The 24,118-nt window shown below is 41.3% G+C and overlaps 1 protein-coding gene across 2 annotated transcripts; it reads left to right on the top strand.

Moving 5' to 3' along the window:
• Positions 1-470: 470 nt before the first annotated feature.
• Positions 471-24,118, top strand: acmsd (aminocarboxymuconate semialdehyde decarboxylase). 2 transcript variants are annotated; one of them, NM_001292437.1, is given in 10 exon segments: positions 471-533; positions 2,209-2,253; positions 3,270-3,366; positions 3,760-3,809; positions 9,246-9,482; positions 9,967-10,060; positions 11,099-11,194; positions 23,255-23,427; positions 23,584-23,682; positions 23,814-24,115. In NM_001292437.1, coding segments are annotated over 10 exon segments (1,011 nt in total). In that variant the 5' UTR covers positions 471-476; the 3' UTR covers positions 23,877-24,115.

Here is a 24,118-nt window from a genome sequence, read left to right as displayed (position 1 = left end):
CACTCATCACATCAGTCTGTTTTGCCCTCCTTCACAACAATGTTTTTCTACTCCAGTCCATATTTTCCTTGCTCCTCGATGCTCTTTGTGCTACGATTTGTGTTTTTCTGCTCAAACGTATATTTGTGTGATTCAACGCATATATTAATAAATACTCTCTTTCTTTTACCAGCAGGTTTTATCATACTTTTTTATTTTCTAAAACACAGAATCTAAGACAGATGCAATGCTATCTGAAATAATATTTTTTTTAAATCTATGGTGCTATACTGTACTTTGGACTTAAGTTTCCAGTTTACTGGAGGGTAATTCAGTTTGATTGGGTACTGTATTGCTAAACCTCTAAGGGGAGGGAGAGATTAAAATGAGTGAATAATTTATCTGAACAGAGAGATCAGCATTTTAAACGTTGACAGTTTAATTAGATCCCGGAAACACATATACTTTTTCAGGTTGTACCTGGACAAGTTAAAATAATGAAGATTGACATACACAGCCACATCTTGCCCAAGGAATGGCCCAATCTGAAGGAGGTAACACTTTTATTGATGTTTTTTTTGACTACTAGTCAACTTCAGGTCCGTATTGTACATACAATATTTCTTAAACAAGATATAAAAGTGAGACTGTTGGATTCGAGAGCCTGAGTGATCACAAATGAATCATGATTGTCTATACTGAAAAATATAAAATAGTTCATGTTCATTGCAAATTTTTAATAATAATAATAATAATCCTTGCATTTGATATAGCGCTTTTCACGTCAGGAGGACGTCCCAAAGCGCTTCACAGAACACACTGTAAAGTGAATTGACTGTATATTTGTGGGCGAACGCGGCAGCCAATTGCGCACAGCAATGTCCCACAAACAGTCGTAGATTGAAAATGACCAATTTATTATTGTTTTGTTTTTTTGGAGGGATTATTATTAGGCGTGTGGAGTAAGGAAACTTGCCCAAGGTTTCGCCCTGCCTGGAATTGAACTCAGGTCTCTCACTTGCAAAGCGAGTGCTCTAACCACTGAGCTACAGGACTCCACAATTGGATCGTTTTGGATCGTTCTTAAATATTCCACCAATTCGGCACTGCTGGGTCCAATCATAAAAGTTGAAAAAAATGTAAACTGAAATTAAAAACTATTGCCTTGACAGCAGATCTTAATCAAACTATAAACTGTGCTGAGATACCCAGGGCCCTTCAAATAGAAACATGTGCAATAGTTGTATCTGCCTGGAGCCATGCTGACAACCCAAAATGCTGTCCCAGTTTCCTGGATATTGACTTATCTTGTAATTCCCTTTTCACAGCTTGGATTCTCAGTTTTTGGTGCTCTTTGGATAGTTTCACATGGGTTACCCCCTATTCTGCTCCCAGTATAAGGCTCTGTCGCTTTTGCAGTAATAAAGCTTTCACCTAAAAAAATGTAATCAAACATCGCTTCATTTATACAAAGGTCCAACATGGAACCCTTGACGATTTACATTTCCAGATCTTACTGAAATGAAGAGACTTTTAGCTGTGCCTTAGGTTAAACCATGATGGTCCCAAGTTAATGGATGATTTTCATTTCACTTGTGTGCCAACAGCTCAGAAGCTTAGTGGTGGTGACTGACCCCTGAGCAAAATATTTCATTTCACTTTCAGTAGTTTACATTCCATGTTAATGATTCCAGTGAAAATTGTAACCGTTAATACGTTGTAGGGTAATATAAAGTTTTATTTGAACGAATCCAGGGCATAAAAAACTTAGAACAAGCAATGGAAGCTAATTTGTTATCATTGCACTCAGTTTTTGTCTCCCGGCTTTTTAAATACTATATTTATACATATGAAATGAGGAAAAATAACCATCAGATCTCAGCTGAATCAGCAAGTCTGTACAAAATCAATTCCACTTCAAGGTTAATGATTGACAGAATACTGAAGAGTAGAGAAGATAGTGTCACGTAGGTAAGGAGTTCAGTGCTTCACTGCTCAGTTATATGAATTAGATCTGTGTTAACATACTTTTTGAAAACCCGTTGAATATTTATGCAAAGAAGAGGCAGAAACACAGCAATATTTTAAATAGATCAGAATTCTGTTTAATAAAGTGATCAATGAAATCCTTCACCGTCTGAAATGTTCTGTACCATGTTTTTGCAATTCTGCAGCTTAAATGTGGGTCATGCATATTAATTAAGAATATTAACATTTTCCTTTTGACAGAGATATGGCTATGGAGGATGGGTACAGCTTCACCACAAATGCAAGGTATGCACATGTTGTTTAAAAACGCAAAGGGTAATTCATGCTATTTGTGAATTATATTGTTCACAATAGAGAACTAGAGAACTGAAGCTTACCACCTCATGTGTAGTTTATTATTGCAAAATCTTTTTTTTTAATTTGTGGCTATATTTCATTTTCAAAGTGTTGTTCAGCATTTAATGCGTATCAGTTTGATTCCTTTTCTCTGTGATTGTGTTAACTGGGTTCCTGGCATGTGGTCCCTGGCAGCAAGAAGGGTACAACAATCTCACCTCTCAAATCTCACTTCTCCAGACTGTATAGGCCATCTGGTGTACTTTGCCCATATGTACATGAAAGAAAATGCATTCCCCAGATCAAACTAAAAGATTTGTTTTTCTTTAATAAGTAATCGTGCAGGTGTAGTAATACATTTCTTCTTTTTGAATGCATGCATCAATTGGTGCAGGTGTAAATATCTAATGAGAGCCAAGCAATCTTAAGCTTTGCTTGCAAGTAATTCCCCCAAACCATTCAGTCATTTTCCTTTCCATTATGCATAATATGGAATCCTGTAGCTTAGTGATTAGAGCACTTGCCTCGCAAGCAAGAGGACCATGGTTCGATTCCCAGGCAAGGCAAAACGTTAGGCAAGTTTCCTTACTCCACATGCCTATGTTTACCTACCAGTAGAAACCCGATTTAGTCGATTGGCTGATCACTTTCTGGGGGTAATAATCCCTTAAAAAAACACAATAATAACAATAATTTGGTCATTCAATCCACCACTGTTTGCAAGACACCTCTGTGCACAATTGGCTGCTGCATTTTGCCCGCAATATATACAGTCAATTCACTTTACAGTTCATTCGGTGAAGCACTTTGAGACGTCTCGAAGACATGATAAGGTGCTATATTAAATGCAAAGATTATTATTATAGTACTTACAGTAGTGATGTTTACAAAGATTAGGTGGCAAAGATCTAAACTTCACCACTGCTTTATGCATAAGAAATTGAAATGTATTTATTATACAAAAGGGAGAAGCAAAAATGATGAAAGATGACAAGTTTTTCAGAACAGTGCAAGAAAACTGCTGGGATCCACAAGTACGGATTCAAGAAATGGATCAAGCAGGTAAATGGGAGATGTGTTGTATGTCTAATGTCTTTGAAATACTTTATCTTAAATTGAAGATCATTGAAGAATTTTGGAAATGTCTTGATTTGGAAGCCTGTTTTCTGCAGGTCTGAAAAGTAACTGTAGAAATTCAGCTTGAAAATTCAGACCGAATTCAAGAATTATCCAAAATGCTGTACAATTCCAGCTGCTGTACAACCTTAAATTTTAAGACAAATTAAACCTCAAAGGTAAAATCGTGAGAAATGTTTGACCTCAGTAATCGTTAAACTGGAATAGTGCCATCAAAGACCAGTGATCATGGAATAGATGTGTAAATGAATGAACTATATGCAGTGCCTCACAGAATAGATGTAAACATTTTGATAAGTAAACATTGTTATTTTACAGGTGTGACAGTGCAGGTTCTTTCTACTGTTCCTGTCATGTTCAACTATTGGGTAAGTTAATGAACATGAAGCAAAATGTGAATTCATTGTGTGGGCAACCACCTTCTGCTCCTCTGAACAAAATAGGACCTTAACAAGTTCAACTTACATCCTGTTTGGCAGAATTCACCTGCAATGTTTCCCTCTCTCTCTCTCTCTCTCTCTCTCCATGTTATCAGTTATGATACCAGCGGGGATGGTGAGAAATGTACAGGACTTAAAAAAACACAATGAGTTATTTACCTATATAACACTTGCTAAAAAGTGCCCACCATCTTCATGAAAATGTTTTAACAAATCTGTTTTGTATACATACTGACTATTGGTCTACTGGCATTGGAATACCTTGCAGTTCATTTCTCTCCCACCAATTCTCTCCCCTGGTTTCCTAAAGATGCTGGTTCATGCAGAAATATGGTTCCACTGGCATTACATACCTTTAATAACGCAACCTAAGTACTATTTTCAGGTGTGATCCCCAACAATAAGTGTTAATAAGAACCCCAACAATAAGGGCAGAATAATAACAAATAATGACAATAATGCGTACGTTTCATATAGTGCCGTTCCTGCCGGGAAGACATCTCTAAGTACTTTACACGATTTACTGTAAAGTGCAGTGACTGTATTTTATATGCCAATGCTACAGGCCAATCGACACACAATGTCCTACAAAAAGCCACAAATTGAATGACCAATTTTATTTGGGGAATTGTTGGCCAGGACACTGGGAGAAACTCCCTTCTCTTTATGAATTGTGCCATGGGATCTCCACCTGGAGGCAGGACCTCAGGTAACATGTCATCTGAAGGATGAAACCTCCAACAGTACCTCGGTCTCTCCAACACTGTATTGGATTATCAGCCTGGACTATATGCATCCCAAAGCGGGGTCTGGTTTTCCCTTCCATAGCCTGGGGCAATGACCTAGGCCAATAGAAAAATGGGGCCGCAATTTCTCCTTGTAATCCGCTAAAAAGAAAACCCTCGGCTAACAAACGGTAAACAATGAAGGATTCTCAGCCCCGGGCCTCATCACGCTGCTGTTTACTCAACGCCACCACAGTGGGTGGTGTGGCGCAAATGGTGAATAGATTTCACTCCACTCTAACACCCCACTGTTGAGTTGTCTGTGTGTGTCTCCTTCCTCTATATGTGTGTGTGTGTGTGTGAGTGTTTCTGTGTGGGTTTGTCTGTGTGTCTATCTCTGTCTGTATGTGTGTCCTCAACTTCCCTGGGCTCTCCCTCAGAGTCACCGAACCCGTGCGCAATCTAGGTTCGATCCCCAGTTGTCCTTCCTCCCCCACATCCGGTCCCTGACCAGGACCGCCTTCCTCCACCGCCGCCACATTGCCCACCTCCGACCATACCTTACCCCAAATGCAGCCGAAACCCTCGTGCATGCATTTGTCACCTCCCATTTGGATTACTCAAACACACTCCTCGCTGGTCTCCCCAGCTCCACTATTCAAAAGGTGCAGCTCATCAGAACTCTGCCGACCACATACTGACCCGGACCAAACTCTGTACCCACATCTCACCAGTTCTGGCCAGGCTCCACTGGTTTCCCAAACGGATCGACTTCAAGATCCTCACACTCATGTTCAAATCCCTTCACTCTTTGGCACCTCCCTACCTCTCTGACCTCTTCACTCCCCAATCCACCACCCGGTGGCTCCATTTGACTGCCACCGGCCTCCTGCTCGTCCCTCGCACCCTCTACCCCACCATTGGCGGTCGCGCTTTCAGCCACCATGCCCCAAAACTCTGAACATTCTCCCTCAATCCCTCCACCTTGCACCCTCTCCCCTTTTCCAAGTCCCACCTGAGAACCATCCTCTTCAACCGTTCTTACAGCCACCTCTCCCACCCACCTCAGTTTGGAGACAGGGTCCGCCACTGTTAAGCTCTTTGAGATGCTACCCAGTGTGAAGGGCGCTATACAAGTGCAAGTTGTTGTTGTTGTGTGGTGTCTCTGTGTCTATGAATGTGTGTCTGTGAGTATGTGTGTGCGTCTCTGTCTGTGAGTACATATCTCTCTCTATGTCTTTCAGTGTGTGTATCTCTCTGTCTGTGTGTGTATGTCTCTCTCACTCTCTGTCTGTGATTCTGTGTCTCTCTCTGGGTCTCAGAGTGCGGGGACAGGCCCTGAGAGGTGGTTACCTCCTGTAGCCCCAGAGTCACAACACTGGCGAGCAATGCTGTTTTTTGGTGGATCTCAAGCCCCTTTGTGCTACGTTGGTGTTGTCTTCGTACCCTAAGTGGGCTACCCAGTTTTTGTTAAAGAAAGTATTAATATATTTTTGCAACAATGTGTTTTTTTTCATGTTTAGTTTTTATCAATAAATTTAAAAATTGTAGGTTGGTAGTAAAATAGCACCAATCAACTCCCACAATGTTCCACAAAATTTGTCAAATTTCCCAGCAATGTTTGGCAAATATTTCCACAATTTTCTATTGGCCCTGGCAGTGACTGAAACATCCTAAACCCAAGGCACTGAGGCCAATGCCTTTGTTGCTATGAACTACCATAGAACAGGTCAGTGTACTATATATTTCACTTACTTATGCACAGTGGTCATATGAATAAGAAAGATGAAGAGGTAACGATAGGGAAGAGTTGGTGATTAGCAAAGTGTTATTTCAACAAATACAGAAGTATGAAAGAACACTTTGATCAGCAATAACTATCAGGAAGTGCATGGATGGATAACCAAATACAATGAATGTGGTCTTACTCCCCAGAACAAATAATAATGCACTGTAAAAGTTCAATGCCAAAGTACTAATTAGAATTTATCTCTTCTTGCTGGAGGTGACCCATGAAAAAAGTAGGTGTGCTGTACAATCAAACCTTTCCAAATCAAAGATTTGTATAATAAATGTAAAAACGTTTTTATAGATAAAGCTATTGTGTAACAATTGCTGAAATGATCTTCATGAAAATGTTTTTTTTAACAAATCTGTTTCTTTTGGGGAGGCAGAGAGCCAGAAAACCCAAATTTTTATGATGTTAGCTGCAAGATCATTATCTTCAATTTGAATTGTGCAGTTTTTCGAAAATTATTAAATTCATCTTAATTTGCACTTTTCTGCAGATATTTTTTAAAAATACTGAATTTAATAATTTTCCAAAGTGCTGTATGATCTTAAATTATAAGACAAATAATTGTTTTAAGGATAGACCATAAAAATATCAATCTTCAGATACTATGTTAGACACAGATGGGCAACTGCTGGAGTGCAATTAAATAAAATGTATGTGACAATCACAAGGACATAATATGACAACCAATGGTTAGCTTTCACCTTGGTTTCATTGAATACACTCTAATCTCCAGCATGCAACCTCTATTCCTAAATCTCATATTTCCTGTTATAAAATATCAGCCTACAGTAGTTCAGTTGAGAGCATTCTTGCCCCTGAACAGAAGGTTGTGGTTTCAAGTCTCTCCCCATCGCCACCCAACCCACCTCTATCTCTGACTGCCCTAGAAAAGAATCTCCCTGCACTCCCTCTCCATTGCCTTGGAGTCGTCTGAACTTCTCCCCCTCTGGCCTACCTGCTGCACTGACTTATCCTTCTCAGTCACTCTCCTCCACAACTCCCTCTCCTCCATTCTTGATGCCCTTGCCCCCCTTACCTCCTGAACCACATCCTATTCTCATCCTGGTACACCAGCCATCTCCACTCACTCAAGGGTCAGGTGCGTGCCACTGAATGCACCTGACTCAAATCTGATTTAACGGTCCACCGGGAGATCTGGCTGGACCACAAAAAAAACTTACGAGTCCGCCCTCATCTCCACAGAATCATCCTTCTCTTCCAAGGTAATCTTGGAGGCCAAAGACAACTCTAGGCTTCTCTTCTTCACTACCAACTGGCTTCTCCATCCACCTTCTCACACCTCACCCATCCTCTCCTCCAACTCCAACTGCAAGGAGGTGCTGGATTTCCTTGAGATCAAAATCGAGGAGATCCATTCAGCTGCCTCTACCCTCCCAACCATCACCCCCTCCCCATGATCCCCCACCCACCACACTTCGGCCTCTACACATCCCTCCCTCCACACCTTCGAACCTGTCTCCCCTCCTCTCTTATCAATTATAATCTGCATGAAGCCCACCACCTGCTCCCTCGACCCCATCCTTACCCCTTTCTTTATCTGCCAGCTCCACCTTCTCGCCCCTTTACTCTCAGAGGTCATCAACCTCTCCCTGTCAACTGGCATCGTTCCCACCCCCCTAAAAACAGCTATCATCACCTCATCCTAAAAAAACCTTTCTTGGACCCATCCCTCCTCACTATCTACCACCCCATCTCCAACATGCCTTTCCTTTCCAATGTTTTTCAAAGAGTTGTTGCTTCCCAGCTTGACTCCTTCCACTTCCTTTTGTTGAACATCAGCAAGACCGAGGCTCTCCTGATTAGCTCAAGCCAGCACCTCCGCACCTCAGCCACTGGCAGCATCAGCATACAAGGATGCACACTCTACCTCACAAAGCCAGTCAGAAACCTAGGCATCTTGTTCGACCCTTAACTGTCCTTCTCCACTACATCCCGACTCCGCCAATGCCTCAGCCCTTAGGCGGCCCAAATTCTGATACATGCCTTCATTACAACCAGGCTCGACTATGCAAACGCCCTGCTTGTCGGCTTTCCCAACTCTTCCCTCCACAAGCTGTAGATCATCCAAAACTCTGCAGCTCATGTTCTCACCCACACCAGGTTCCGTGACCCCATCACACCCTCCCTCGCCTGGCTCCACTGGCTCCCCATCTCTCAGAAGACTGTGTTCAAAATTCTCATCCTCACCTTCAAGGCCCTCCATGGTCTTGCCCCCACCTACCTCTCCCACCTGCTAACCCCTTATCAACCTGTCCACTCCCTCAGCTCACAATGCTCCATGTCCGCTGGCTGGCCCGCCCCACCATCGGCAGTTGGGTCTTCAGCCTCTCTCCCCCAACCTCTGGAAGTCCATCCCACAATCCCTTCACCTCACTCCCTCCTTTACCTCCTTCAAGGCACACCTCAAGACTCTCCTCTTTGACTATGCCTTCGGGCACACTCTGCTCCCCAACCTGATCCCAACCCGCCCCCACCGCTCGGGTCCTAATCACTGACTGTTCAGCGCCCTGGGACATCCTTCTGATGTGAAATGCGCTTTAGAAATATAATTTTGTATTGTATTGTAATGCAGTGCCTTATTATGTTGTCGAGTCATCTCAAAATGCTTCACAGCATATACTGTAAAGTATGTTTTTTGTGTGTGAATGAATATTTGGAAGGCGAGGATTTCAAGAGATCTGGTGAAACAATAGGGAAATGGTATTGAGTTGCAGATAATAATAATAATAATATAAACCATGATCTGATAAAATAGTGGAAAAGGTATGACGGCCTGAATGGTCTACTGATCCACACTGTACTTTTGTTTGCTTTTGACAGGCTAAACCTAAGGACACTCTGGACTTGTGCCACATGTTGAATGATGACCTAGCAGTCACAGTTCATAAAAACCCAAAGAGGTTTGTTGGCCTTGGTACATTACCCATGCAAGCCCCACAACTGGCTGTTGAGGAAATGTATCGTTGTGTGAAAGAATTAGGCTTTCCAGGAATCCAGATTGGTTCCCATATTAATGACTGGGACCTGAATGCCCCAGAACTTTACCCTGTATATGCGGTAAGCACAGAAATGTTCTAAAATATATTTTCTGCAGAGTTACTCATTATATATTTTTTTATTTGGGGATGGAGCGGGAGGTACAATTCCAAGCCACAATTGGTAAGACACCTTCATTTCCACCTCATTAGATCTTAGCCAGAATTGAAGAAAAAAAACACCCTTATTATAAACTGATTTGGAGAAAACACAAGACAAACAGCAGAAATAGAGATGGTCTGACTCTTCCGACCTGGCTTTCTACATGTAAAATGCAAAATGGTTTACATTTCATCTATTGGGGAAGTAGGGCTGAGCTACCTTCCTAATATTGTTTACATCAGAGCAGTACACAAAATGCATTTATTGTTGGTGCAAACAGCATCAGAGTGCCAAGCAAAAATTTAGCCTACTTCTGAAACTAGTAAAATAACCTAACTGTCTTTGTTTGTTGTTTTTGCTAGTAAGCAATTGACTCAGCAATATTCAATACTTTCCTTTTAAGGCTGCAGAAGAGTTAAAATGTGCCATATTTATCCACCCCTGGGATATGAAGACTGATGGGAGAATGTCCAAATATTGGCTTCCATGGCTTGTAGGTTGGTATTGATTTGGAGTATTGACCTTCCTGATGGTAACATTAGAGCCCCAGCCACAAAATGATCAGATCACTTTGCACAAGACTGCATTAAACAAAACAAACCCAAAGCTAAAGTATTCTTCCTGGAATATTTAAGGTGAATTACTACTTAAATAAACCAACACAGCTTTCTATTGGTCTTACAATAATGCCCAGTTATTTTAGAAGCTGGTTTCTCATCCATTGACATCCAGGCACTGTTATCAGTAAAATATATATATCTGGCTACACTGTAAATTATCCTCACTCTGCTGATCAGAAGGTGGAACTAAGGCCCATATTAATGCTACAGCCTAACTGGTAAACAAAAGTAGAAACTATCCCATGGTTTTCTGAGCTGCAGGTAAAGATACCACGACGGATGTTGCCACATCCACCTCTGGCCTCTCAGTCAGCAATTTACCCCTCTCGGTGCTTATAATTTACAAGGCTGTTTTACCTCTTCTCTACTGTCATGGACATGAAAAAAACTTCTTCTTTTACCCAAAATGTTCTTTTCATTGCAACACTTCTTATCTTTATGGGTAGTGATAGAAATGTATAATTTCTCTTCTGAAAATTTATCTCTTGCTCTTCCCAAATTCCAATTAAGGTATTAAAAAGACAATTTTTTAAAAATGTCATGGATACTACTTCTATTATTAATAATAATCCTTGCATTTGATTTAGCGCCTTATCACGTCTTTGAGACATCTCAAAAACACAGATAGGGAAAATAGATAACACATGTAACTAAGGCCTTTATTGTCTTCCATGATAAATAGGGAATTTGAATATTGTTCTAGCAGTGAAAACAAGGCACAAGACCAGCAATGTGTGCAGTTTCTAAGTGTTAATGGTACTGAAGGAGAATTAATAGCATTGAAAATTGTGCAAAGGGGAAAAAGGGATTTTTAATATTCCAACACAGCTCTAAGAAAAAACGTGCTCAATCTTGAAATGCCAGAAAAATTACACAATGTGTAGTACATTTAGCATGTTTATTTTTCTGCTTTAGGGATGCCTGCTGAAACAACTACAGCGATGTGCAGCATGATGTTTGGTGGAATCTTTGAAAAATTTCCCAAATTGAAAGTCTGTTTTGCTCACGGAGGTAAGAATTGCCCTTTGGTTCATCAGAACAAAAAAAGCAACTAAAAGGCATTTTATTCAAATGTAAAGACTCACAATCAACATAAGCAACAACAACAACAACTTGCACTTATATAGCGCCCTCCACGCAGGGAGCATCTCAGAGCGCTTAACATTGGCGGAGCCTGACTCCGAGCCAGGGCGTGTAGCTGGCTGTAAGCACAGTCAAAAAGGAAGATTTTCCTGTGGGACTTGAAAAAGGGGAGAGAGTGGGCAAGGTAGAGGGATTGAAGGAGAGTGTTCCAGAGCTTCAGGCTGAAAGCATGCCCTTCAATGGTGGGGCAGAGGGTGCGAAGGACAAGCAGGAGGCCTGTGCCAGTCGAGTGGAGGTGCTGGGTGATGGATTGGGGAGTGAGGAGGTCGGAGAGGTAGAGCAGTGCCAGGGAGTGAAGGGATTTGACCACGAGTGTGAGCATCTTGAAGTCAATCCATTCAGTGACGGGGAGCCAGTTGATTCCTGGCCAGAACTGGTGAGATGTGGGTACAGAGTTTGCGCCGGGTCAGTATGTGGGCGGTAGAGTTCTGAATGAGCTGAATCTTTTGAATAGTGGAGCTGGGGAGACCGTTGAGGAGTGCATTTGAGTAATCCAGGCGGGAGGTGACAAACACATGCACGAGGGTTTTGGTTGCATTTGGGGTAAGGTACAGTCGGAGGTGGATAATGTGGCAGAGATGGAAGAGGGTGCTGATCGGGGACCGGATGTGGGGGAGGAAGGACAGCTGGGGGTCGAACCGGATGCCTATATTGCTCACTGGTTCGGTGAGTCTGAGGGAGAGCCCAGGGAAGTTGAGGAGTTTAGATCCACAGGAGTGAAGATGTTGATGGGAGCCAAGGAGTATGGCTTCCATCTTGGCCATATTCAGCTGCAGGAAGTTTACATTCATCCAGGCCCTGATGTCTGCCAAATAAGCTGATAGAACATCAGTGATCCTGGAGTTGGTAGTGGAGGAGGCAAAGTAGATTTGTGTACCATCCTCATACCTGTGGAAGTTTACACTGTGTCTGCGGATGACATCGCCAGAGGGAACATATAGATATGGAAAAGAAGAGGGCCAAGGATGGTGCCTTGAGTGACCAGGCGGGGGAGAGGAGAAACCATTTGCTGAGATGAAATGGAGATGGTTGCATAAGTAGGACTCGAACCATGCGAGTGTGGTCCCAATAAGATGGATGAGGGAGGAGAGGCAGTGGAGAAGGATGGCGTGGTCAACTGTGTTGAACAGAGAGATCCAGGAGGATGAGGTGGCAGAGGGAGCCCTGGTCACAGATAGAGAGAATGTCATTTGTCACTTTGACAAATGCTGTCTCTGTGCTGTGGGCAAGGCGAAAACCAGACTGCAGGGGCTCGAGGAGAAAGTGGAGGGGGAATGCGTTCCAGGACTTTAGCAAGGGTAGGTTGGAGCGGTAAATGGAGCATTGGAGCAAATGGGGCGGTAGTGTGAGAGATTAGAGGGATCGAGGGTGGGTGTTTCAGGAGGGGTGTGATAACAGCAGTTTTCAGGGGGAATAGAACAGAGCCTGAGGAGAGAGACTGGTTGACTGTGTCGGCTAGCGCGGGGGAGAGGAGGGGCAGTTGAGTGACCAGTAGCTGGGTGGGGAGGGGGTTCGAAGCAGCATGTGGTGAACTTCATCGGGGTGATTGTAGATGAGAAGTAGGAGAAATGGGGGTAAGGAGGGAGGAGTGGCAGGAGCCGTGGTGGAGAAAGAAGGCAGTGTGGATGGTCTGGGTGGGGTAGAAGGGGACATGGGGTGGGGAGGACAATGCAGCCAAGCGGATGCAATGTAGATCCTATTTATAAGCAACTCCAAATTGAATCATATGATGTAAATAGATTTATTGTAAATGACAAATATAAATACAAAATACATCTTATTGTCTTTCTAAATTATTTAGTGTTAAATATGGTGACTGTTCCTTTTTTATGCAAATGTGGCAGCCAATCTGTACTTAGCAAGGTCCGAAACAAAAACCAAGGAGTGAAATAATCAATACATCAAAAGTATTTTTAGCCAAGATGCAGGGAGAAACTCCCATCTCCTTCTCTTAGAAGTGAGTGGCATAACAGTCAGAAAGACATCTACTTGAAAATCCAACTCTTGCGTTTGATGGAAGTGCAGGAAAAAGTGAGAAACTGCACCTGATTGCCAGCATCGAAACAGAGGTATCACGCAGACTAAAGAATGCAATCACTACCTGAATTGCTATAGCTGCTTTTTAACTTTAAAAAAGCACTGTACATGGTACATGGTCCCCATTGCTCTTGGTTCATTGAGTAGACAAATACTACAGTCACACATTCAGACACAAATCTTAAAACTAAGTAGGTTATAAAAGGTTCGATAACTTTATTGAATTTTGTGTTGCAATTGTTTTACGAGTTCATTGTTTTCGAAGGAAAAGTTGTGAAATGTGTATATTTTGCCTTAGAAATTGCATGCAAGTTAATCAAACTTGCAGTGTTGGTAGTGATTGTGACTGATCTAGTAGAAAACAACAGACACAAGGTGTTTTACAAATGTCCCCCATGACAACAAAATTCTCAGAACACGAATCTGTCATTCTCTTAAAAAAAGATCTGGAAGCATCCTCTTATTAAGTTTTACTTTATACAATTAATAATATGCATTATATCATGAAAAGATAAATAAAGATAAAGATAACTGTTTAAGATCATCCTCATTCCACAGTGGTGGGAATAAAGACACTTGAATACTAAAGAGATCTCAGTTCAGCACAGAGGCATCACAGCCCAAAATAGTATTTACTGTATATTGCAACAACTAACTTCATTCATGAGGCAAGATTTCATTATGAGTAGTCAGGAGCAGAAGCACGAGAGAGATAAAAAAACAAGCGACCAGTGGGAAAATTAAAAAGTGAAGTCAGAGCGATGTCAGAATCAAAACATTCTGAAAGAGTAAATTAACAGCTAACACTATAATAATAATAATAATAATCCTTGCATTTGATATAGCGCTTTTCACGTCGGGAGGACGTCCCAAAGCGCTTCACAGAACACACTGTAAAGTGAATTGACTGTATATTTGTGGGCGAACGCGGCAGCCAATTGCGCACAGCAATGTCCCACAGACAGTCGTAGATTGAAAATGACCATTTTTTTATTATTGTTTTGGGTTTTGGAGGGATTATTATTAGGCATGTGGAGTAAGGAAACTTGCCCAAGGTTTCGCCCTCTGCCTGGAATTGAACTCAGGTCTCTCGCTTGCAAAGCGAGTGCTCTAACCACTGAGCTACAGGACTCCTCGCAAGCGGAGAACCTGGGTTTGATTGAGGGCGAAATGTTAGGCAAGTTTCCTTACTCCACAACCTCTGTCTATCTAGCAGTAAGTAGGAACCCGGTTGTTAGTCGATTGGCAGATCGCTTTTCCAGGAGTAATAATTCCTTCAAAACAACTTGGTCACTCAATCCACAACCGTTTGTGGGACACCGCTGTGCCCAATTGGCCGCCGCGTTCCACCCACAAAATATAGTAAATTCACTTTACAGTATACTCTATGAAGCGTTTTCAGATATCTAGAAGATGTGATAAGGTGCTATATCAAATGTAAGGATATGCAGTAAAACTCACTAACTACTAACTAACAGTAAACTAACACTAACTACTAATTAACAACACTAAAAATAAAATACATTTAAAAAAAGATTACTTAAGAATTTAACTTTTAAAAAATAATAATAATTAATTAAATAAAACTTTAATTCACAGTGGGGGTGGGAGAGGCGATAATGGCGTGTGGCAGGTGTTGTGTGAAGACTGTAACATGTGGGAGTTGCTGGAAGGCAGTCTGAGTCCGGGCGACCACACCTGCAGCAACTGAGGCAGCTCCAGCTCAGAGTGTCTGAGCTGGAATCCGCGGTGCAGACATTGCGCAGCATCAGGCACAGTGAGTGCTTCCTGGATACTTTCATCCTGGAGCCAGTCACTCCCCTGAGGCTCAGGGAATGTATAGCTAATGGTATCAGTCAAGGACAGGATAGGGTGTCTGACAGGCAGGAGGTTAAGGGAACACCAGAGAGAGTGGTAGTGAAGCCTCAGGCTTTAACCTTGGCCAACAGGTACAAGATCCTTGCAACCTGTGTTGGCAAGGAAGCCTGTGAGGAGGAAGGAAAACGTGATTCCAATATTAGGGGAAACAAACAGAAAGCTGTAGTAATTGGGGACGAAACTATCAGGCAGACAGATACACTTATCTGCAGCTGCAAAACCAGGAGACCCGAAGGCTCTGTTGCCTTCCTAGGGACGTCTCGGCAGGGCTGGAGGAAAATCTAAAACATGAGGGCGAAGATCCATTGGTGGTACTTCACATAGGTACCAATGACATAGGTAGGGTTAGTTGTGATGATTTGAGGAGGGAGTTCAAGGAGCTGGGAACTAAATTAAAACAAAGAACATCAAAGGTAGTGATATCAGGATTGCTGCCTTTGACATGTGCAAATTGGTACCGGAATAAGCAAATTAGAGAGTTAAATGCATGGCTGAGGGAGTGGTGCAGAACACAGGGGTTTCATTTTATGGGCCACTGGCACCAGTATTGGGGGAAAAGATGGGCTCCACTTAAATCGGGCTGGGACAAATGTCCTAGCAAACTGAATACATAGGGAGGTAAGCAAAGCTTTAAACTAGTAAAGTCGGGGGTCGGGAATACAATTAGGAATAATCGCAAGCCAGCAATGTTAAGAAAACTGAAGGTGGCAGAACAGAATAATAATAATAATAATCCTTGCATTTGATATAGCGCTTTTCACGTCGGGAGGACGTCCCAAAGCGCTTCACAGAACATACTGCAAAGTGAATTGACTGTATATTTGTGGGCAAACGCGGCAGCCAATTGCGCACAGCAATGTCCACAAACAGTCGTAGATTGAAAATGACCAATTTATTATTGTTTTTTTGTTTTTGGAGGGATTATTATTAGGCTCTGTGTGGAGTAAGGAAACTTGCCCAAGGTTTCGCCCTCTGCCTGGAATTGAACTCAGGTCTCTCGCTTGCAAAGCGAGTGCTCTAACCACTGAGCTACAGGACTCCACTATAGAATAGTGCGAGAGATAAACAGAATAGGTCAAAGAGGGGTAAGAAGCTCAGTAAAGAAGATAGAGCATCAGAGAGTAGGGGAAATGGTAAGAAATTAAATGCATGAAGCATTCAGAATAAGATAGATGAATTAAAGGCACAGATAGATACAAACAGGTATGTTCGAGTAGCCATTACTGAGACATGGTTACAGGGAGAACTAGGATGGGAGTTAAATATTCCGGGGTTTTCAGCTTATAGGAAGGATAGATAATGTGGAAGACGAGGTGGGGGAGTAGCCTTGTTAATAAAGGATGGAATAAAAACAGTAGAGAGGAAGGATTTCAAATCAGATAACCAGGATGTAGAGACGGTAATGGGTAGAATTACGAAATAACAAGGGGCAGAAAACATTAGTGGGAGTAGTTTATAGACCTCCAAAAAGTGATCACAGCATAGCGCAGGGTATTAATCAAGATATTAGAGGAGCATGTAGCAAACGTAATACAGTAATAGTGGGTGATTTCAATCTTCACATAGATTGGGAAAACCAAATGGGCAAAAGTAGAGGAGGAGTTTATAGAATGTATAAGAGATAGCTTTCTGGAGCAGAATGCTGAGGAAACAACTAGGGGACAGGCCATCCTAGACCTTGTTTTGTGTAATGAAACAGGGCTAGTCGGTAATATAGATATTAAGGCTCCTCTAGGGCAGAGTGATCATAACATGATAGAATTTAGTATTAAGTTAGAGAGTGATGTAGTCAAATCCGAAGCAAGGGTCTTAAATTTAAATAAAGCTAACTTTGCAGGTATGAGGGAAGAATTAGCTAAAATAGACTGGGGAATTAGATTAATGGATTTGACAATAGACCAACAATGGCAAACGTTTAAAGATGTAGTGCATAATTCTCAGTGGTCACATATTCCCTTGAGGAATAAGAGTACCACAGGGAAAGTAATTCTCCGTGGCTAACTAGAGCAGTTAGAGAAAGTATAAAACTAATAGAAAAGGCCTATAAAACTGCCAAAAAAAAGTAACAAACCTGAGAACTGGGAGTGTTTTAGGGACCAACAAAGGAAAACCAAAAATCTCATTAAGAGTGAGAAAATGGCTTATGAGGGCAAGCTAGCTAGGAACATTAAGACAGATTGTAAGAGTTTTATAAATACATTAAGAGGAATAGGCTAGCAAAAGTAAATGTGGGTCCATTACAGGCAGAGACAGGAGGAATTATAATGGGGGATAAGGCTATGGCAGAGTCCCTAAATAAATACTTTGCTTCTGTCTTCACGTTAGAAGACACAAGTAGTTTTCCAGAAATAGAGATGAACCAAGGGGCTAATGATAGGGAGCAACTTAAAGAAGTTTACATTAGCAAAAAATTGGTGCTAGGGAAATTGTTGGCATTAAAAAGTGACAAGTCCCATGGACCTGATGGTTTGCATCCTAAGGTTTTAAACGAGGTAGCTCATGAGGAGGCCTTGTGTCTGATCTTCCAAAATTCTCTGGATTCTGGAACGGTTCCCATTGATTGGAAGATTGCAAACGTAATACCACTATTTAAGAAGGGTGAGAGAGAAAAGATGGAGAACTATAGATCAGTTAGTCTGACATCGGTGGTAGGGAAAATTCTAGAATCCTTAATTAAGGATGTCGTAGTGGGATACTTAGAGGATCACAATATGATTAGACAGAGTCAACATGGCTTTACAAAAGGGAAGTCATGCTTAACAAATCTTTTAGATTTTTTTGAGGACATATCAAGTAGATTAGATAGGGGGGAATCAGTGGATGTAGTGTATTTAGATTTCCAAAAGGCATTCGATAAGGTGCCGCATAAAAGGTTGATCCACAAGATTAGGGCCCATGGAATTAAGGGAAATATATTAGCATGGATTGAACAATGTCTAACGGGAAGAAAACAAAGAGTAGGGATAAAACAGGTCCTTCTCAGATTGGCGGGATGTGACTAGTGGAGTGCCACAAGGATCAGTGCTTGGGCCTCAACTATTTACAATCTACATCAACGATCTAGATGAGGACATCGAACTTAATATATCCAAATTCGCGGATGACACTAAACTAGGAGAGAGAGTAAACACCGAGGATGACATTAAAAAAATGCAACAAGATAAATATATAGATAGGCAAGGTGAGTGGGAAAATCGGTGGCAGATGAAGTATAATGTAGGGAAATGTGGTCATCCACCTAGGTGGCAAAAACAGTAGAGCAGATTATTTTTTAGAACGGGAGAGACTAGATAGTGTTAGCGTTCAGAGGGACTTGGGTGTCCTTGTACACCAGTCATAAAAAGTTAGTTTGAGATACAGCAAGCAATTAGGAAGGCTAATGGTATGTTGGCATTTGTTACAAAAGGGTTAGAATATAAGAAGTCTTGCTGCAACTGTATAGGGCGCTGGTGAGACTGCACCTAGAGTATTGTGCAGTTTTGGTCTCCTTATTTAAGAAAGGATATACTCGCCTTGGAGGGGGTACAAGGTAGATTCATTAGGTTGGTACCTGGGATGAGGGGGATGAGTTATGAGGATAGGTTGAGCAATTTGGGCCTATATTCTCTAGAATATAGAAGAATGAGAGGTGATCTTATAGAAACCTATAAGTTTATTAAAGGGCACGACAGAATAGATAGTGGGAGACTTTTTCCTCTGGTTGGAGAGACTATAACCAGAGGTGACAGTCTTAAAATTCGGGGTAAGCCCTTTCGCACTGAGTTGAGGAAAAATGTCTTCACTCAAAGGGTAGTGAATTTATCGAATTCTCTACCCCAAAGAGCTGCAGATGCTCAGTTCTTGAACATATTCAAGACTGAGATTGATAGATGTCTTGTGGATAAAGGGATAAAGGGATATGGGGATAAGGTGGGTAGGTGGAGTTCGAATAGATCAGCCATGATCGTATTGAATGGCTGGACAGGCTCGAGGGGCCGAATGGAACTACTCCTGCTCCTATTTCTTATGTTCTTATGTTCTATCAGTAATTCATTTCAGATCCATAATATGTGGCACAAGGGTTTTATTTGCAGTATTTCTTAATGGGAATCCTGAATAAGGAATAATGTTAGAATTCCCGTCAACCCACGGGAACTCCTCTCCGAAAATAGATTACATTGGAGAGGAGATCCTGCTGCTTGCGTGACATTGGTGGCCACGCTTTCAGCCACTACACCCCAAAACTCTGGAACACTCTTCCTCTATCCCTCCATCTTGCCCCTTCCTTCGCCATTTTTAGGTTGTGCCTGAAGACCTTCCTATTCGACCGTGTCTGCTGTCACTTCCCACTCCCCCCAGCTTGGCGTCATGCTCCGCCACTGTCAAGCGCTCTGGGATGCTACACTGCGTGAGGGGCGCTATATAAAGGCATGTTGTTGTTGACCTTTTTCCCTTTGCACAACTCTGATTCCTTATTCCTGAACCCTGTTAAAAATATTATGAATTAGATGATATTAATACAGAAATATTACATAATATATGCATCTACTCCATTCATGGTGTAACAGGATTTGTAAGCCTCACTGCGAAGGGGTGCAGTTGGGATTTATGGGATACTTTTAGCCCTAACTGGTCTCCGCGTAATATTAAATTTAGATATCAGTCCGATATCTCAGTTGGTAGCATATTCATGTCTCCATCTTTAGATTCAAGCCCCATCAGTTCATAGTGTAGGATGACCATCCAATGCAGTGCTTGAGGACATGAAAGATCCCATGGCAATATTTGAAAAAAGAATGGAATTTCTCCCCCTGTCCTAAAACAATCCCCCCAAATTAATAATTGGTCATTACTTTCATGACTATTTGTGAGCCATTGCTGTGGGCAAATTGACTGCCACATTTGCCCACAAAAACACTCAGGTCTTTGAGTTACTTTCACACAATAAGCCAGTATATCAAATGCAAGGATTAGTTATTGTTATATCTTCATAGAATTGTTTGCTAAAGAATCAGTGTGGCACAAGTAATGTGGTGCAGTGGAGCTCTGTGACCTCGAAGTAATGAAATGTAGTTTTGAACTCATACTTTGCTCTATTGACTTTTCAATTGAGCCATATTATGGTTGAACACACCATATTGTAGAAATGGGCCTAGTTTTACTCTATTGACACAGCATTTCAGAGCATCCAGAGCTATTCAAAATCTTAACCACAGTCTTCAATTTTGAACCAGTGTTCCATAAGTTATTTTAAGAACTGGAGAAAGCGGACTTCGAGGTTACAATTGACCTCTGCTGTCTGTCTGCTTGGGTGGATATTAAAAATCCCATGGCACTATTTGAAAAGAAATGGGAGTTTTTCCTGGTGTCCAAGCAAACAATAAAATTGTCATTCATTTTGTGGCTTTTTGAGGGACATTTTGTAGTCAAATTTACTTGACACCGCGTTACTTTCAAATATAGGTTTTATTAATGTTTGAACAGACAAATCAGCTATACTCTATCCTTTATGCAGATATACTAGGCAACAGACAGAATCCCAGTCATATTACCCAATTCGACTCTGGGCAGTGGCAACAGCTCCTGGAGCTCTCACAATCCACCACCGATCCCACTGGAGAAAGCCCTCCTTCCTTACGGACCTCACCACTCCTCCTCTTTCACTTTTAATGGTCACGTTTTTATTGGAGGTAAATTCGCTCACCCCTGAACATATACATAGATATAGTAGAATCGATATCGATTCCACTGGGAGGTGCACTGACCCTCTATATAACTCCAACTACGTCAAAGTTCCATCTTTCCTTTATGTGTTTCTAACTCCACCTCCCCTTGTCACAGAGATAGCCCCCACCCTTCACAGGCTGCTTTGCAGAAAGAGATATGGACAACTTTTGAGCAGCCTTCCACAATCTGCTTGTTTCTCAGCCTTGAGATAGGCAGGTGTCTGTAGCCTTTCCTTTCTGTGGTCCATTATTCTTACATCTGTGCTCAAGGACCCTATTGCTCATTATCTCAGAGGAGTGAACATCTTCCCAGGAAAATATGAAAGTAATCAGAAGCTAACCTCAAACAGTCCAGCAACTTTTAACCCCTGCTAAGCTAGTCATTAAATCAAAATTCACAGGGCCAATGTGGTCACACTTGAGTTGCCCAAGCATCATCTTTTGTACAGATAACCCCAGTTCCTGGTTTTCCCAGCTCCAGGATGACCTTTACTGATTATCTCTTGGCTACTTCTGTTACTGTGGTTACATAGGATTTCTGCTTACTTTTGCACATACTTTTAACTATATTGGTTCTTTTTAACCCTCAATTCTTCTGGAACATTCGGTTGCTGCTATCAACAAACCAATGTATCCCGAGGTGTTAATCAGTATATTTCAACACATTGCTATGCACAAATTGACTACCAAAAATAGTCTTCACAGTAAACTCTGTGAAGCTCTTTGAGACATCCTCCTGGTGTGAAAGTTACTATATCAAATGCAAGGATTATGTTTATCATCCACTGCAGCTCAGACAGACGTTCTCAACTTTATTTGAATAATTTTGCTGAAACAAGGCTGGAAAGCCCTCCATCTAGTGGATACATAACATAATTACACTTGTTTTCAAAGAAAATGTGCTTAAATGTCATTGGTACTACATACAAATCCTTTAAATTAGCTTTTTCATGGTCACCTTTACAAATTGAGGTAGATTTGACATGATAATATTGTTGGTAAGTTCCATGGTGACACTGGGACAAATAAACAAACAACTAAACAAAATATGTGTTAGATATTGTTGGTGTTTTGATAGGTATTTGAAATCCTGCAATTATACCTCATGAATATTTCACAGCAAATTGTATGATATAAATTGGAGTTCAGTCATTGTGCTGCATCACAGCCATTCCTGATAAGGAGACCACTTGCTAAAGGAAGTGCACAGTTTGATTCCCTCCCTGCGGTATATTGTACAGGCATCAGGTGCAAATCAAATTGAGCTCCATTCCCCCAGGTTCTCTTCAAACCTCTCGGGAGATTTTCTTGTTTACATTGATCTACCAAGGAAGTAAAATTGCTTCCCTTCCAGCACAGCAAATAAGTTATTGGTAGTTTCTCTGTTATTTTGATCAGATCTTGTCAAGTCCCCCTCTGTGCTTGTGCCCAAAGGACTTTACAATGCACTTGAAGAATTCACTATTATTAACAAGAATGATTGCTGGTATCTATGTTCTCTCTTCTCTAGCCACACTGCTCCCTGACAGTCCAGCGCCTTGGGACATCCTCCTGACGTGAAAGGCGCTATACAAATGTAATTTGTTGTTGTTGTTGCACCACTAGGCTGCAATAATGTTAGATGTTTCAATCCTCTGTGACAGTAGAACATTTCTAATAGGAGTAGGAATAATAAGTCAGATTTTGCTTCTTTGATCCATGACTATCTATGACTATGACTAGTAGGAGTCCTGTAACTCAGTGATTAGAGCACTCACCTCGCAAGCGAGAGACCTGGGTTTGATTCCCGGCAGGGCGAAACCTTGGGCAAGTTTCCTTACTCCACGTGCCTGATAATAATCCTTCAAAAAATAATAAAATTGGTCACTTCAATCCACGACTGTTTGTGGGACACTGCTGTGCACAATTGGCTGCGGGGTTTCGCCCACAAATATAGTCAATTCACTTTATAGTCAATTCTGTGAAGCGCTTTGAGACATCTAGAAGACGTGAAAAAGCGCTATATCAAATGCAACGATTATTATTATCTGAACTGGTGATTCAAGTCCATTTAGGAACACAATGCCATTCCTTATAGATTTTGTTTGGGTACAGGTTGTAAATAAAAATATTTATTATTTATTCTCCCATTCTGTTTCACTTTCTAATTCTTCGGACGATAAACATAAACTTCCCCCTAAGACTTCTTAAAATCGCCCCAAAAATACTTTGGCTTCAAAGGAATGAATGTCCAGCACCTCGGGATGTCTTCCCAACGTGAAAGACACTATTGCAAAGGCAACAAAGTTATTGTATTATTTCTATTTAGGTGGTGCTTTCCCTTATACCATTGGTAGGATTGAACATGGATTTAACGTTCGTCCAGATTTGTGTGCTGTGGACAATAAGACAAGCCCTCGGAAGTACTTGGGCCACTTTTACACAGATTCATTGGTTCATGATCCACTTGCACTAAATTTGTTAGTGGAAGTGATCGGAAAGGTGAGTTGAATCAAACTGTTTCAGTTTGAATCAGTAGAGGTAATGTTTGATTTCACAAATGTTTGTGTTGTGTTTAAATCAGATTAACAGTCAACAATAATGTGAACAATTTTTCTACTTTTTTAAGTTGATCACATATAATATTTCTGTGATTAGGATAAAGTGATGCTAGGAACAGACTATCCCTTCCCACTGGGAGAGTTGGAACCAGGGAAACTTATCGAATCCATGGAACAATATAACAGTGGAACTAAAGTAAGGTTTACATTAAAACGTATGCAGTATTTATAAACTTCTGATGTTATTTTAAATTGTTGCTGTATATTTTCAAAGAGCATTATAATCAAAATTGCAAATGTATGATGAAATGTCCATTTGTTTTATAGGATAAGCTACTTGCTGAGAATGCACTGGAATTTCTGGGCCTTGAAAAGAAACAATTTACGTAACATGATACCTGTTTAAACGAGCTTCCTTGTTTCACAGTTAAGAAATGCCTACATTATTTGAGGTAGAGCCAATTGTGCAGCTTGTTTGATAAGCTTCTCAACGCCAACATCCAACTGCAGTTTAGTATCACAGAATATGCTGTCTGCTTTCTGAAACTGACATATCTTGAGTGCCCATTATAACCGTTCATTATTGCATATGTCTGATCAGCATTCTAATAATAACAAAGCCATTCTCCAAA

The sequence above is a fragment of the Callorhinchus milii genome, unplaced genomic scaffold, assembly GCF_018977255.1.
Source record: "Callorhinchus milii isolate IMCB2004 unplaced genomic scaffold, IMCB_Cmil_1.0 Scaffold6, whole genome shotgun sequence".
Lineage (NCBI taxonomy): Eukaryota > Metazoa > Chordata > Chondrichthyes > Chimaeriformes > Callorhinchidae > Callorhinchus > Callorhinchus milii.
Note: the sequence above shows the minus strand (reverse complement) of the source record. Positions and strands in the feature narration are given on the sequence as shown.

Bases quoted from the DNA above. Each gene is read 5' to 3' on its own strand.
- acmsd (XM_042336002.1), top strand. From the start codon at position 3,292: ATGACAAGTTTTTCAGAACAGTGCAAGAAAACTGCTGGGATCCACAAG. The intron at 3,367-9,245 runs GTAAATGGGAGA...TGCTTTTGACAG, and splicing joins TCAAGAAATGGATCAAGCAG to GCTAAACCTAAGGACACTCT. The intron at 11,195-23,254 runs GTAAGAATTGCC...ATTTCTATTTAG, and splicing joins AGTCTGTTTTGCTCACGGAG to GTGGTGCTTTCCCTTATACC.